General features: G+C 39.7%; 1 protein-coding gene across 4 annotated transcripts in view; it reads right to left on the reverse strand.

The window, feature by feature from the left end:
* AFF2 (ALF transcription elongation factor 2) overlaps positions 1 to 17118 on the reverse strand; it is a 523475-nt gene that overhangs the window by 160826 nt on the left and 345531 nt on the right. The window contains exon 1 of one of the 4 annotated variants that reach the window (XM_081563764.1): positions 904 to 1037. The exons of the other annotated variants lie outside the window; for them this stretch is intronic. Within the exon in view, the coding sequence (XP_081419890.1) occupies positions 904 to 987 (84 nt within the window). The 5' untranslated portion in view covers positions 988 to 1037. Of the gene's footprint in view, positions 1 to 903; positions 1038 to 17118 lie in introns of those variants that run through there. 4 annotated transcript variants of the gene reach the window in all.

Below are 17118 nucleotides of genomic sequence, written 5' to 3' on the forward strand. Positions count from 1 at the left end.
ACTTACAAAAAAAAAAAAACCTATTTTTGAAGCAAACTGCATACATATATCTTATACCTTTTGTGTTTTCTTTTTTTACTGTTTTTTTCCTGTTTTACTTTTTTTACTGTTTCTTTTTTTTACTGTTTTACTGTTTTTTTCTTTTTACACTGTTTCCTTTTTTCTTTTTTTTTATATTGTAAGTTTTATAAGAGTCTAACATCTACTCTAGATTTTTAATCTTTGTTTTACATATTTGATATCAATTTTGTACATTTAAGAACCCAATCTATAGGACCCATTTTTACTCAGGAGTGTGATCACTGGCCTGATTACTCTCTCCCCTTATTGATGCTCTTTCTTCTCCCCCAGGGAACCTCTATCTCCCACCCTCCTCCTTCTCTTCTCAACCCAATTCTGTGAATCTCTGAGGGTGTTCTGGGTACCAGAGAACACTTCAGGAACAGGATACTGCCCAGATCTCTCTCTCCCCTCTTGATTCCTCCCTTTCTACTCATGCTCACCTCTATTACCTTCCTCCCCCCTCTCTATGTATCTCTGTGAACCACTCTGAGGGTTCCAGACTGTGGAAAGCACAGAGGGAAGTGCTTACTGGCTAGATTGCTCTCTCCACATTTGAATTCCCCTTTTCCCCTCCTGGTCACCTCAACCCCCCCCCACCTCATCTCTCCATGTAACTCAGTGAACCTTTCTGGGTATCCCTCACTGTGGAGAATCTTTTCACCATTAACCTAAAAGTTTTATCATTGATGCTGTATGGATGGAGAAGTCTTGAGGCTACTGCAAGAATAAGACTGAAAGCCAGGGGAAACATTAATTAATAAGAGACCATCCAATAGCCTCCACATATACACGGAAACCAAGCTCCACCCAAGAGCCAATAAGTCCCAGAGCAAGACATACCACGCAAATTCTCCAGCAACGCAGGAACATAGCCCTGAGCATCAATATACAGGCTGCCCAGAGGCACACCAAATCCATAGACATCTCAAAAATTAATACTGGTCACTCCATTGCACTCTAGAGAGCAGAAATCCAGCTCCACCCACCAGAACACCGACACAAGCTCCCCCAACCAGGAAGCCTTGACAAGCCACCTGTCCAACCCCAACCGCAGTGAGGAACCTCCACAATAAAGAGGAACTTCAAACTACCAGAATACAGAAAGGCCACGCCTAACACAGCAATCTAAACAAGATGAAAAGGCAGAGAAATACTCAGCAAGTAAAGAAAATGAGAAATGCCCACCAAACCAAACAAAAGAGGAGGAGATAGGGAATCTATCTGAAAAAGAATTTAGAATAATGATAATAAAAATGATCCAAAATCTTGAAAGCAAAATGGAGTTACAGATAAATAGCCTGGAGACAAGGATTGAGAAGATGCAAGAAATATTTATCAAGGACTTAGAAGAAATAAAAAGGAGTCAATAGATAATGAATAATGAAATAAAGGAGATAAAAGACACTCTGGAGGGAACCAACAGTAGAATAACGGAGGCAGAAGATAGGATAAGTGAGGTAGAGGATAGAATGGTGGAAATAAACGAAGCAGAGAGGAAAAAAGATTCAAAAGAAATGAGGAAAACCTCAGGGACCTCTGGGACAATATGAAACGCCCCAACATTCGAATCATAGGAGTCCCAGAAGAAGAAGATAAAAGGAAGGGCCATGAAAAAATACTTGAGGAGATAATAGTTGAAAATTTCCCTAAAATGAGGAAAGAAATAGTCACAGAAGTCCACGAAACCCAAAGAGTTCCAAACAGGAGAAACCCAAGGCGAAACACCCCAAAACACATATTAATCAAATTAACAAAGATCAAACACAAAGAACAAATATTAAAAGCAGCAAAGGAAAAACAACAGATAACACACAAGGGGATCCCCATAAGGATAACAGCTGATCTTTCAATAGAAACCCTTCAGGCTAGAAGGGAATGGCAGGACATACTTAAAGTAATGAAAGAGAATAATCTACAACCCAGATTACTGTACCCAGCAAGGATCTCATTCAGATATGAAGGAGAATTCAAAAGCTTTACAGACAAGCAAGAGCTGAGGGAATTCAGCACCACCAAACCAGCTCTCCAACAAATGCTAAAGGATCTTCTCTAAACAGGAAACACAGAAAGGATGTTTCAAAACGAACTCGAAATAACAAAGTAAATGGCAACGGGTTCATACTTATCAATAATTACCTTAAATGTAAATGGGTTGAATGCCCCAACCAAAAGACAAAGGATGGCTGAATGGATACAAAAACAAGACCCCTATATATGCTGTCTACAAGAGACCCACCTCAAAACTAGGGACACACACAGGCTGAAAGTGAAGGGATGGAAAAACATATTTCATGCAAACGGAGACCAAAAGAAAGCAGGAGTCGCAATACTCATTTCAGATAAAACAGACTTTAAAATAAAGGCTGTGAAAAGGGACAAAGAAGGACACTACATAAAGATCAAAGGATCAATCCAAGAAGAAGACGTAACAATCATAAATATATATGCACCCAACATAGGAGCACCACAATATATAAGGCAAATACTAACAAGTATGAAAGGGGAAATTAACAATAACACAATAATAGTGGGAGACTTTAATACTCCACTCACGCATATGGATAGATCAACTAAACAGAAAATTAACAAGGAAACACAAACTTTAAATGATACAATAGACAAATTAGATTTAATTGATATTTACAGGACTTTCCACCCCATAACAATCAATTTTACCTTTTTCTCAAGTGCACATGGAACCTTCTCCAGGATAGATCACATCCTGGGCCATAAATCTAGCCTTGGTAAATTCAAAAAAAATGAAATCATCCCAGCCATCTTCTCTGACCACAATGCAGTAAGATTAGACCTCAATTACAGGAAAAAAACTATTAAAAATTCCAACATATGGAGGCTAAACAACACGCTTCTGAATAACCAACAAATCACAGAAGAAATCAAAAAAGAAATCAAACTATGCATAGAAACGAATGAAAATGAAAACACGACAACCCAAAACCTATGGGACACTGTAAAAGCAATGCTAAGGGGAAGGTTCATAGCAATACAGGCGTACCTCAAGAAACAAGAAAAAAATCAAATAAATCAACTAACTCTACACCTAAAGCCACTAGAGAAGGAAGAAATGAAGAACCCCAGGGTCAGTAGAAGGAAAGAAATCTTAAAAATTAGGGCAGAAATAAATGCAAAAGAAACAAAGAGAACATAGCAAAAATCAGCAAAACTAAAAGCTGGTTTTTCGAGAAGATAAACAAAATTGACAAGCCATTAGCCAGACTCATCAAGAAACAAAGGGAGAAGAATCAGATCAACAAAATTTGAAATGAAAATGGAGAGGTCACAACACACAACAGACTCCACAGAAATACAAAGGATCATAAGAGACTACTACCAACAGCTATATGCCAATAAAATGGACAACTTGGAAGAAACGGACAAACTCTTAGAAAAGTATAACTTTCCAAAACTGAACCAGGAAGAAATAGAAGATCTTAACAGACCCATCACAAGCACGGAAATCGAAACTGTAATCAGAAATCTTCCAACAAACAAAAGCCCAGGACCAGACGGCTTCACAGCGGAATTCTACCAAAAATTTAGAGAAGAGCTAACACCTATCCTACTCAAACTCTTCCTTAAAATTGCAGAAGATGGTAAACTTCCAAACTCATTCTATGAGGCCACCATCACCCTAATTCCAAAACCAGACAAAGATGTCACAAAAAAAGAAAACTACAGGCCAATATCACTGATGAACATAGATGCAAAAATCCTTAATAAAATTCTAGCAAACAGAATCCAACATCATATTAAAAAGATCATACATCATGACCAAGTGGGCTTTATCCCAGGAATGCAAGGTTTTTTTAACATCCGCAAATCAATCAATGTAATACACCACATTAACAAATTGAAAGAAAAAAACCATATGGTTATCTCAATAGATGCAGAAAAAGCCTTTGACAAAATTCAGCATCCATTTATGATAAAAACCCTCCAGAAAGCAGGAATAGAAGGAACATACCTCAACATAATAAAATCTATATATGACAAACCCACAGCAAACATTATCCTCAATGGTGAAAAATTGAAAGCATTTCCCCTAAAGTCAGGAACAAGGCAAGGATGCCCACTTTCACCACTACTATTCAACATAGTTTTGGCCACAGCAATCAGAGCAGAAAAAGAAATAAAAAGAATACAGATAGGAAAAGAAGAAGTATAACTCTCACTGTTTGCAGATGACATGATCCTCTACATAGAAAACCCTAAAGACTCTACTAGAAAATTACTAGTGCTAATCAATGAATATAGTAAAGTTGCAGGATATAAAATTAACACACAGAAATCCCTTGCATTCCTATACTCCAATAATGAGAAAACAGAAAGAGAAATTAAGGAAACAATACCACTCACCATTGCAACAAAAAGAATAAAATACTTAGGAATATATCTACCTAAAGAAACAAAAGACTTATATATAGAAAACTATAAAACACTGATGAAAGAAATCAAAGAGGACACAAAGAGATGGAGAAATATACCGTGTTCATGGATTGGAAGAATTAATATAGTGAAAATGAGTATACTACCCAAAGCAATCTATAGATTCAATGCAATCTCTATCAAGCTACCAATGGTATTTTTCACAGAACTAGAACAAATCATCTCACAATTTGTATGGAAATATAAGAAACCTCGAATAGCCAAAGCAATCTTGAGGAAGAAGAATGGAACTGGAGGAATCAACCTGCCTGACTTCAGGCTCTACTACAAAGCCACAGTCATCAAGACAGTATGGTACTGGCACAAAGATAGAAATATACATCAATGGAACAAAATAGAAAGCCCAGAGATAATCCCACGCACCTATGGACACCTTATCTTCGACAAAGGAGGCAAGAATATACAATGGAGAAAAGACAATCTCTTTAACAAGTGGTGCTGGGAAAACTGGTCAACCACTTGTAAAAGAATGAAACTAGAACACTTCCTAACAGCATACACAAAAATAAACTCAAAATGGATTAAAGATCTAAACGTAAGACCAGAAACTATAAAACTCCTAGAGGAAAACATAGGCAAAACACTCTCCGACATAAATCACAGCAGGATCCTCCATGACCCACCTCCCAGAATATTGGAAATAAAAGCAAAAATAAACAAATGGGACCTAATTAAAATTAAAAGCTTTTGCACAACAAAGGAAACTATAAGCAAGGTGAAAAGACAGCCTTCAGAATGGGAGAAAAGAATAGCAAATGAAGCAACAGTCAAACAATTAATCTCAAAAATATACAAGCAACTTCTGCAGCTGAATTCCAAAAAAATAAATGACCCAATCAAAAAATGGGCCAAAGAACTAAACAGACATTTCTCCAAAGAAGACATACAGATGGCTAACAAACACATGAAAAGATGCTCAACATCACTCATTATTAGAGAAATGCAAATCAAAACCACAATGAGGTATCATTTCACACCAGTCAGAATGGCTGCTATCCAAAAGTCTACAAGCAATAAATGCTGGAGAGGGTGTGGAGAAAAGGGAACCCTCTTACACTGTTGGTGGGAACGCAAACTAGTACAGCCACTATGGAGAACAGTGTGGAGATTCCTTAAAAACCTGGGAATAGAACTGCCATATGACCCAGCAATCCCACTGCTGGGCATATACACCGAGGAAACCAGAACTGAAAGAGACGCGTGTACCCCAATGTTCATCGCAGCACTGTTTACAATAGCCAGGACATGGAAGCAACCTAGATGTCCATCAGCAGACGAATGGATAAGGAAGCTGTGGTACATATACACAATGGAATATTACTCAGCCATTAAAAAATACATTTGAATCGGTTCTGAGATGGATGAAACTGGAGCCCATTATACAGAGTGAAGTAAGCCAGAAAGAAAAACACCAATACAGTATACTAATGCATATATATGGAATTTGAAAGATGGTAATGATAACCCTATATGCGAGACAGAATAAGAGACACAGATGCATAGAACAATTTTATGGACTCTGAGGGAGAAGGTGAGGGTGGGACGTTCTGGGATAATAGCATTGAAACATGTATATTATCATATGTGAAACAGAACACCATTCCATGTTCGATGCATGAGACAAGGTCAGGGCCGGGGCAATGGGATGACCCAGAGGGATGGGATGGGGAGGGAGGTGGGTGGGGGGTCCAGGAAGGGGAACACATGTAAACCCATGGCTGATTCATGTCAATGTATGGCAAAAACTATTACAATATTGTAAAGTAAAAAATAAATAAATAAATAAATCCATCCCTGGGAAGTGTAAAAAAAAAAAAAAAAAAAAGACACAGGTCCTACTGAATAGGAGTGTTGTTTCTTCAGCAACCGGGGAGAAAGCTTTGATCAATGAGAAACTTAGTTATCCATCCCTTTCCACCACTGGCTTTAGAGGTGTGCATCTGGGTTTATTCAAAGGTGTTTCAGACACCTAGAAGGGTGACTCACTTCTTAAAGTTGTACCTTCTCCCTCAGGTCTGCTATATTTACTTGGTGGCAGAAAATAATCCTTAATTACTGTTGGAGTGTGCTTCTCTGCTGGCCAATCCATATGAAGCTACATATCCTTGCATATTTTCAATGATGACTGAGATACTGAGATACTGAAATGGTGAGATTTCATGAAACAGCAAGCTGGCTCCATGGTACCATCGATGCATTTGATTAAGACAGGGAGGAGGCAGCTGAAATGAATATAATTTCCTGAAAGTCTATCTTCTGCAAGGAACCTTGGCACAAGCTCTTCTGCTTCTCAGATGAGTTAGACCAGAATGTGTGCAAAGCTCACAGCAGATTTTTCATCGTCATTCTTTTCATTCACACTTGAAGGATATTAATCTATTTTTATGTTCTTGTTATTCCCAAGATAAGAACATGCACACCCCCTTATCCAACTGTAGCAATCTCCTGCCTGTTCTCCACGTGGGATTGAGCACCTGCTCCAAAGTGTTGCCAAAACTTTGACAACATGCTCCAGGGCTGAGCACCTGTACTCAATACCAAGCATCACTGCTCCATTAACCACAAAAATTACACACACACACACACACACACACACACACACACGAGATTGGTCTGAAACTCCATCTCTGGGCTCCTTTGATCATCCCTGAGAAAGATAAAGCAGGGATTCATCCCTGCACTAGTTCATCAATGTAGTGGAGGTTCACACTGGCCAGAAGTAATTGCTGGGGACCAGGTCCATGGCACAAACTCTTTCCATACTAGATGCATCTCCCCTTTGGGAGGTCAACTTTGGTTTATGGAGAAAGGACTAAGCAAGCAATGCTGTTTTATTTTTCAGTACTTCACAAGCAATAGGGAATTCTATGCAATTTCTAAAAATAGGGCAGATGCTTACCCTCCTGTGATCTGAAGACTCCCTAGCCAAACCCAGAAGAAATCTGAAAAGGCCCATTTCCCACTAGCAATTATTTTCCAACCAGATCCTCCAGCACTACGACTTGAGCAAATCCAAAACAGCTTGTGGGGGGCCTTGCTTTGCCTGACTTAGAAACAGAAGCTGGGTGCCCCACACTCTGAAGGGCAGAAATAGTCAGAATTCCAGACCCTGCTGGTCTCAGTTATGTCCCATATTCATCCAACACACAGCTGGCTGTTGCTTCAAGTGTCTACTATGTTGGCCAAGCCTTATCTCATTCACCTTTCTATCTCTAGTGTCTAGTACATAGTAACTGGCTATTGTGAGATATTATTATTAGACTTTGAAGTTTCTACGTGTGACTTATCATTATTATTAACAATAACAAAAGTATCAAGATTTACCTAGTCATTACAGTGTGTCAAATCTCCTTTCTCCTGGGTCGTGGTGCACACAAGGTTTTGTTGTGCCCTTCACAGCAAATAGATGGGGAGACAATGGAAACAGTGACAGACTTTATTTTCTTGGGCTTCAAAATCACTGCAGATGGTGACTGCAGCCATAAAATTAAAAGATGCTTTCTCCTTGGAAGAAAAGCTATGACCAAACCAGCCAGCATATTAAAAAGCAGAGACATTACTTTGCCGACAAAGGTCAGTCTAATCAAAACTATGGTTTTTCCAGTAGTCATGTATGGATGTGAGAGTTGGACCATAAACAAAGCTGAATGCCAAAGAATTGATACTTTTGAACTGTGGTGTTGGAGAAGGTTCTTGAGAGTCCCTTGGATTGCAAAGAGATCAAACCAGTCCATCCTAAAAGAAATCAGTCTTGAATATTCATTGGAAGGACTGATGCTGAAGCTCCAATACTTTGGCCACCTGATGCGAAGACCTGACTCATTAGAAAAGACCCTGATGCTGGGAAAGATTGAAGGCAGGAGGAAAAGGGGATCACAGAGGACTACAAGATGGTTGGATGGCATCACTGACTCAATGAACATAAGTTTGAGCAAGCTCCAGGAGATGGTGAAGGACAGGGAAGCCTGGCATGCTGCAATCCATGGGGTCGCAAAGAGTTGGACAGGACTGTGCAACTGAATATCAACAACAAGTGTGTCAGGCACTTAGTTCCCACACTTGGCCTTTCTGTACCATAAACTATAGAGGCAGGGATTAGCATCACATTCATTGGGCAGATGAGGAAATAGATGCAAAGAATTCCCTTTGATGGATTCCCTGCATTTTGTTCTACTAGCTTGTACTCTTATGTACCAGTCACCAGGATCCAGAAAGCATTAAATGCCAAATTCCTTCCACAAAGAGGTCACTCTGCTTGACACACTAAGCTGTCAGGGAAGAGTTCGCTGTGCGAGGTCCTGGGAAAGGCTTTGTGGTGCAGGCAAGGGGAGCAGTGTGTGTGCATGTACATGTGTGTCTGTGTGTGTGTGTGTGTGTGTAAATAATGATAATAATGACGACTTACATTGGGGCTTTGGTTGAAATGAATGCTTTCAGAAAAATTATCTCATTCAATCAATAACTTAAACATATAGAATGCCTGCTTATCAAAATTGCAGGTGACAGTAAACTGTGAGCATTCAAAATTCAGAAAGATCCTGCAAAACTGGCCTGAAGCCGATGAGATGAATTTTAACAGAGGTAAATGAAACTGCCATTATATTCCACAAACCAAGCGTAAAACTGTAAAATGAGAAAGACCATCTGACTCAGCTGTAATTCATGGGCTAAAACCCCAAAGATTTTAGTTTACCCTCAAGTCAATTTGAGGGATTTGGCAGTCAAAAGAACCAATGCCAGCTCAGGTGATATGTAGTTTAGCATGATGCCCAGAATGTGGAAGGCAACTGTTGGTTAAACCATAACAGTACGTTGTACAAGACAGAGTTTACCATCCTAGATGCCCCATAACAGCAGGGGCACTGGAATACTGCAAGCTCTTAAAAGGGATGGTTACCAGAACCATCAGAGCTTTGAAAGCTCATCCCATTTATGGATGCTCTTCAAGAGAATGAGGAAAGTTTAGTCTACAGGAAAGGGAAGTTGAGGGAAGGTCTGAGTGGTGCATTCAGATACCTGAGGGGTGGTCACACAGAAGAGATCTGGAACCCACTCTGTGGACCGAGAGGTTAGGACCAGCCCTATGGATCGAAGTTACCAGGGAAACAATTTTAGCTCTAACTAAGGAGGAATTTCCAATCAGGTGAGCTTTCCAACCACAGAGCCTACTGCTTCAGAAGGCAATGAGTGACCCATCTCTAAAGGCAAGACAGCCCCTGCCTAGGGTACCAGAAAAGGGATTCCTAGAAAGTTGGGGGGCTGGGTGGGGCTCATGGACTAACTGCATTGCCTTATATGATTGTGGGATTCTAGTCTTTCTCTCTGTAAAATTAATGATATGGATGAGACAATGCAAAATTGAATCTGGAGCAGTAGGATCTTTCACATGACATGTAAACATGACTGACCAAACTGGCTAAGGAAATTCATCATGGTCTTGGAGGTGGTGGGCAAGTGCTGGGGGAGCCTACTCTCTCACAGTGAGATAGCAAACAACTCAATTCATCTGATTATTTGCTCAGCTCTCGGGAAGTCCAACAACGGTGGAACCATAGACTTCCCTGGGCTTCATAAGTAACACTCCTATCAAACCTCTCCTGTAGTCTCAAAACCCTGTTCCACTTAATTGAATGAATAGTCTTCTGTTTGGAATGCTCTTAAGACAGCCTCCTGAGCTTGTATCTCTGATGTCTATGCAAGTTCTGGTCAGGAAGAAGTAGAAAATCAACTGTTAAATTAAACAACTTCCCAACAATGAGCCAACACATGAAATGCAATCCACTAGGAAAACAAACAAAAAAGGCTAATTCTTTTTAAAGTTTCTAACAGTAAGATATGATTTCATTGACATGGTATAAAAACCCTGGCAAAATTCCTTCAAATAAATAATTGACTGTTTTATTCAAAACTCTTTATTTAGTACTGGCAATTGTCTCAGGGAATCTGGAGATTTTTTCCATTGGCCCTAGGAGTGTACATGCAAAACATCTAGCTCACACAGGCTGCCTTTGTCCTGGCAGCCCCCAAATCAGTGTTCCACTAAAAAAGAGCCTGATTCTAATTTACAATTGGGGAGCGGTCATCAGTGACCCTGCAGCTTCACCATGTGCTCATTCAATCAATCAATTCATCTTCTTGCCATTGCCAGATGCAATCAATTCCATTTCATCTACTGAATATAATGGGGATGTGGATGGCCATAGGCAGGGCCTAGTCATGCAAATTCTTTTGGACCAGTTACTCCTCAGGCACTCCACATTTAAATGCTACAAAGAAACACCATCAAAGGCAGCAAAAGGGGGCAAGACCACCATAGCGACATACTGGGCAGAGTTCAACCAGATCCATCGAATTCTGCATATTTTAGCAAGAGCAACCTGAGGCCACAGCCCATGCAACTAATTGGATGAGTCCTCAACAGATGATTACTCTGAAAATATCAATCCTTATCAGGACATTTGTCTCAATCAGTTGAACCCATCAGAACAGAAACGGGCCACCCCACTAGGAAATGTGGTTAGATCGAAATTTCCTTCTTTGGTAAAGTCAGTATTAGCATGAATTCAAGAGTAAGAAATGTAAGAACTGGCCATCGAGAAATGTTTTGGGAAGATCAGGAGAAGAAGGAAATCGTGATGGAGAGATTTTGCTCAAGAGTCCAGTGCACCCATCAGAGGAATCTGATGTTACCCAAAGGCCATTTCTTAGCTTTTTTTTTTCACCCGTGAACCTGTTTTTCTCATTTGTAAGCTAACTTGGAAATCTGTAAGCTACTCTTTTCAAAACTATTTTTAACCTCATTGTCAAGTGTTTAGCTCTTCTTTTTCAAATTATTTTACCATTAAGTACGTCCAAGTGACCATCATTTAAAATATACTGGTTTGACTGTATCTATGTGTGTATATCCATCTTGCTGCAGATGACATTATTTCATTCTTTTTTTTTATGGCTGAGTAGTATTTCATTACGCATGTATGTGTGTGTGTGTGTATACATACATATATATGTAAATTTTCTTTATCCATGCCTCCATCCCTGGACATTTAAGTTGCTTCCATCTCCTGCCTATTGTAATAGTGCTGCAATGAATATTGGGGTGTATGTATATTGTCAAATTATGGTTTTGTCCAGATATATGCCCAGGAGTGGGATTGCTGGAGCATATGGTAACTCTATTATTACTTTTTTAAGGAACTTCCATACTGTTCCCCATAATGGCTGCACCTAATTACATTCCCTTGTCTCCTACATTCTCTCCAGCATTTATTATTTGCAGACTTTTTGATCATGGCCATTCTGACCAGTATGAGGTGATACTTCATTATTCTTTTGATTTGCATTTCTGAGAAATATCAATAACCTCAGATATGTGGATGACACCACCCTTATGGCAGAAAGTAAAGAAGAACTAAAGAGCCTCTTGATGAAAGTGAAAAAGTTGGCTTAAAGCTCAACGTTCAGAAAACTAAGATCATGGCATCTGGTCCCATAACTGCATGGGAAATAGATGGGGAAACAGTGGAAACAGTGTCAGACTTTATTTTTTTGGGCTCCAAAATCACTGCTGATGGTGATTGCAGCCATGAAATTAAAAGATGCTTACTCCTTGGAAGGAAGGTTATGGCCAACCTAGATAGCATATTAAAAAGCAGAGACATTACTTTGCCAACAAAAGTCCATCTAGTCAAGGCTATGGTTTTTCCAGCAGTCATGTATGTATGTAAGAGTTGGACGGTGAAGAAAGCTGAACGCCACAGAATTGATGCTTTTGAGCTGTGGTGTTGGAGAAGACTCTTGAGAGTCCCTAGGACTGCAAGGATATCCAACCAATCCATCCTAAAGGAGATCAGTCCTGGGTGTTCATTGGAAGGACTGATGTTGAAGCTGAAACTCCAATACTTTGGCCACCTCATGAGAAGAGTTGACTCATTGGAAAAGACCCTAATGCTGGGTAGGACTGGGGGCAGGAGGAGAAGGGGACGACAGAGGATGGGATGGTTGGATGGCATCACTGACTCGATGGACATGTGTTTGGGTAGACTCCGGGAGTTGGTGATGGACAGAGAGGCCTGGCGTACTGCAATTCATGGGGTCGCAGAGAGTCGGACACGACTGAGGGACTGAACTGAACTGAATAATTAGCAATGTTCAGCATCTTTTCATGTGCCTATTGGCCATCTGCACGTCTTCTTTGAAGAAATGTCTATTTAGATCTTCTGTCCATTTTTTCAATGGATTAGATTCTAATATTGAGCTGTATAAGCTCTTTGGAGGTTAATCCGTAGTTGATTGCATCATTCACAAATATTTTCTCCCATTCTGTATATTGTCTTTTTGTTTTGTTTATGGAATACTACTCATCCATAAAAAAAAAAAGAAATAATGCCATTTGCAGCAATATGGATAGACCTAGAAATTATCATACTAGGTGAAGTCAGTCAGACAGATTAAAGGCAAATATCATATGACATCACTTATATTTGGAACCTTAAAAAATGATACAAATAAACTTATTTACAAAATGGAAACAGACTCTCAGACATAGAAAACAAACTTATGGTTACCAAAGGGGAAAGGTTGGGCAGGGGATGAATTAGGTATTTGGGAGTAACAGATACACAACAACAAACTGTGAAAAATTCTGAAAGAGATGGGAATACCAGACCACCTGACCTGCCTCCTGAGAAATCTGTATGTAGGTCAAGAAGCAACAGTTAGAACCGGACATGGAACAATGGACTGGTTCCAAATTGGGAAAGGAGTATGTCAGGACTGTATATTGTCACTCTTCTTATTTAACTTATATGCAGAGTACATCGTGTGAAATGCTGGGCTGGATGAAGCTCAAGCTGGAATCAAGATTGTTGGGGAAATATCAATAACCTCAGATACATAGATGACACCACCCTTATGGAAGAAAGTGAAGAGGAACTGAAGAGCCTCTTGATGAAAGTGAAAGAGGAGAGTGAAAAAGCTGGCTTAAAACTCAAGATTCAAAAAGCTAAGATCATAGCATCCAGTCTCATCACTTCATGGCAAATAGATGGGGAAACAATGGAAATAGTGAGGGACTTTATTTTCCTGGGCTCCAAAATCACTGCAGATGGTGACTGCAGCCATGAAATTAAAAGACACTTGTTCCTTGGAAGACAAGCTATGACAAACCTAGAGAGCATATTAAAAAGCAAAGACATTACTTTGCCAATAAAGGTCCGTCTAGTCAAAACTATGATTTTTCCAGTAGTCATGTATGGATGTGAGAGTTGGACCATAAAGAAGGCTAAGCGCTAAAGAATTGATGTGTTCAAACTATGTTGTTGGAGAAGACTCTTGAGAGTGCCTTGGACAGCAAGAAGATCAAACTAGTCAATCCTAAAGGAAATCAGTCCTGAATATTCACTGGAAGGACTGATGCTGAAGCTAAGCGCCAACACTTTGGCCACCTGATGCAAAGACCTCACTCATTAGCAAAGACCCTGATGATGGGAAAGACTGAAGGCAGGAGAAGGGGATGACAGAGGATGAGATGGTTGGATAGCATCACCAACTCAATGGACCTAAGTTTTAGCAAATTCCAGGAGATGGTGAAGGACAAGGAAGCCTGGTGTGCTGCAAAGTTTGGTGTGCTGTTTTTTTTTTTTTTTTAATTTTAAATTAGTTTATTTATCTATTTTTTAACTTTACAATATTGTATCTGTTTTGCCATACTTTGACATGAATCCACCATGGGTGTACATGTGTTCCCCTTCCAGAAACCCTCTCCCACCTCCCTCCCCATCCCATCCCTCTGGGTCATCCCAGTGCACCAGACCCGAGCTCTTTAGATAAACAACAAGGACCTACTGAATAGCATAGGGAATTATATTCAGTATATTGTAGTAACCAGTAATGGAAAGAATTTGAAAAAAGAATATATATATATATGTATATATACATGTATATGTATGTATTTATATATATAAATACATATAACTGAATCATTAAATATATATATATATATATATATATAACTGAATTACTTTGCTGTACACATGAAAGTAATACAACATTGTAAATAAATTATGCTTCAATAAAGAAAAAAATTAAATTTAAATACACTGGCTTGAAACAATTTCCCAGGCTTTCCTAATGTTACAAACATTTTTTTTGTCTTTTTTTTTCAGAGACATTTTACTGGGTGGAATGACATGCTATATCCTCATAGCATGAGATATTTCTTTATGGTTAACCTCCAGTTTGCACCTTCCCTCACTTCTCCCCTAGTACCATCCTGAATGATCTACATTTTATTTCATTTATTCTAAAAACATTTCTCAGAGTGTCTACTCTCTAGGCTTCTCTGGTGGCTGGCCAGCTAGAGCTAGACGAGGTCCAGGCTCAGGGTGTGCATGGACTCCTGGTAGTTAGAATCTTTATACTCAGAATCAGTGTAAGATAATGACAATTATTAGTTATCATTCAAAGTGAAAGTGTGTTAGCTGCTCAGTTGTGTCTGACCCTTTGCGACCCCATGCACTATAGCCCACCAAGCTCCTCTGTCTGTGGATCTCCAAGCAAGAATACCGGAGTGGAGAATTCCCTTCTCCATTCCCTTCTCCACATTCCCTTCTCTCCATTCCCTCTCCATATTTCCTTCTCCAGGCCATCTTTCTGACCCAGGGATTGAACTCCAGTCTCCTGCATTGTAGACAGATTCAAAAGTAGAACTAAAATAAATTTGTCAATTTTTTTTTTTAAGAGTAACATGCAATATGTTACCATGTTCCAAAAATTACCAAAGTGATTTGTTGATCTCTTATTGCTGGACAAATACACAGTGTACAGGCAGCAACAGGGTAGTCGTTTAGGAAGCCAGCTTATGCTGTAAGTGAAAGGCACTGGAGAATGACAACTCCAGGCAAATGGAGACAGAAGGATAAATTTCTCTCAGTCAAAGACTTACACAAGGCATTAGTATTCCATTTCTGAGGGATGCTGTAGCTTTTCAAACATTATAGCTTTCTTTAGTTTACACTTATCATATTAAGAAAAATGATAATGAGGAGTTCATGACAATTGCTTTGAAAACGAACAAAGCTTCAGTTGCTGAGGAAAAAAGAAGTAGTATCTATTTTCATGGAAAGAGGCCTCCAGTGAATGACTTGGCTGTAGCTTTGCTCTCTCATTATTTCTGAGCTCAGTAAAAGTAAAGCAGCAGACCACTAATACAGCTGAAACTTCAGCCAATATGATTTGCATGGAATTGTCTATTTCAGTCTGAGAACTATAGAATCGCAGTGCCACGGGGCCGAAAGAGAACCGGTTTGTCCCATTCACATGACATTAACTCGCAAATTGATCACAAGGTGTCAGTCTAATTGAACACCACCAGGCCCAACTTCCCGCAACACATACTCCCTCAATAAACAGAAAAATAAACCAACAGAGGCATCAAACTCTTTGCAATAGCCTGAATTTAACATCAAAACCACAACTAAGCCCCAGTGAAACTGATTCAGAGAGCCCCCTCGGAATATTCCAGGCCCGAGAGGCTGAGTATTCCTGAATGCCTGGACAGCTTCTCCTCTCTCCAGATTAGCTTTTTCTGCAATTACTTCAAATAATGGGAAATAAATAGCTTCTTTATTCCACATAGAAGTGGCACAACTGAGAGTCCTATCTTTTTCTAAAGGCATGTCTGACTAATGGAGAAAGAGAACATTCTCAACTTAATATAAAATGCACCAAGAGCAGGAGGTATGGGAGGAAAACCCTGCCCCATAGGCTTGCTATAAAGCTTCAGTCCCATGTTCAAATCAGCCAGGAAGTTTTCCCTCTGCCTCAGGAGAAACAGCCACTTGCCAAACTGCATAAGCAAGGAAAAGCTACTGACACAACACGTCTTTGGAAATCATATCACGTAGCAATGAGATAATTCACACCAAGCATTTGCTAAGCAGAAATCCAATCCAATACTTGCATTTCACGGCCTAGTCATTTTTTTTAAACAAAAAGTTAACAATTGCACTTGAAGTCTATAATCAAAGTGTCTTTTATTAAGTGTTTCCCATTGAAATCTTTGAGGTATCCACACCTGTACTCTCATTTGTTCAACACGAGGAGGGGATGCCTAATGACACCGTGGGAATCCATTGCCCATGGATATCTCTAAATCCTCTTTAAACCTGTATGTGTTTTCCACCTAGACCATCTCTTGGGGTCACCAGGTCAATACTTTATTCCCTGTTATAAATTTAGTAAAGCACCACAGAGAAGGTTGGAAGCCGGGAATGCCAAGCCCTTTCCTGGACAGGGTACAGCGAGGGAAAGTCACATTGGGCTCAAGGTAAATAAATAGCATGTGGAGGACTCTCCCCTATAAACTGCCTCTCTTTGGCCTCAGCTTCAGACTGTGGTGTGGAATCAATTTGTATCTCTTATCCCAAAGCCCATGGTCAATGTTTTCATAGTGGGCTCTAGTCACATCTTTCTTCCCCATGCTAGGGTAGCTTGCCCCTCCCTTCCGCTTGCTCCTGCTCCCCTCACCTCTCCCTCATTTGCTTTGAGAAAGGAAAAAAATGTGAAAAATCATTTTTCAAAAGTCCTGGT

The sequence above is a fragment of the Giraffa tippelskirchi genome, chromosome X, assembly GCF_054371585.1.
Source record: "Giraffa tippelskirchi isolate mGirTip1 chromosome X, T2T-mGirTip1v1.2.pri, whole genome shotgun sequence".
NCBI lineage: Eukaryota > Metazoa > Chordata > Mammalia > Artiodactyla > Giraffidae > Giraffa > Giraffa tippelskirchi.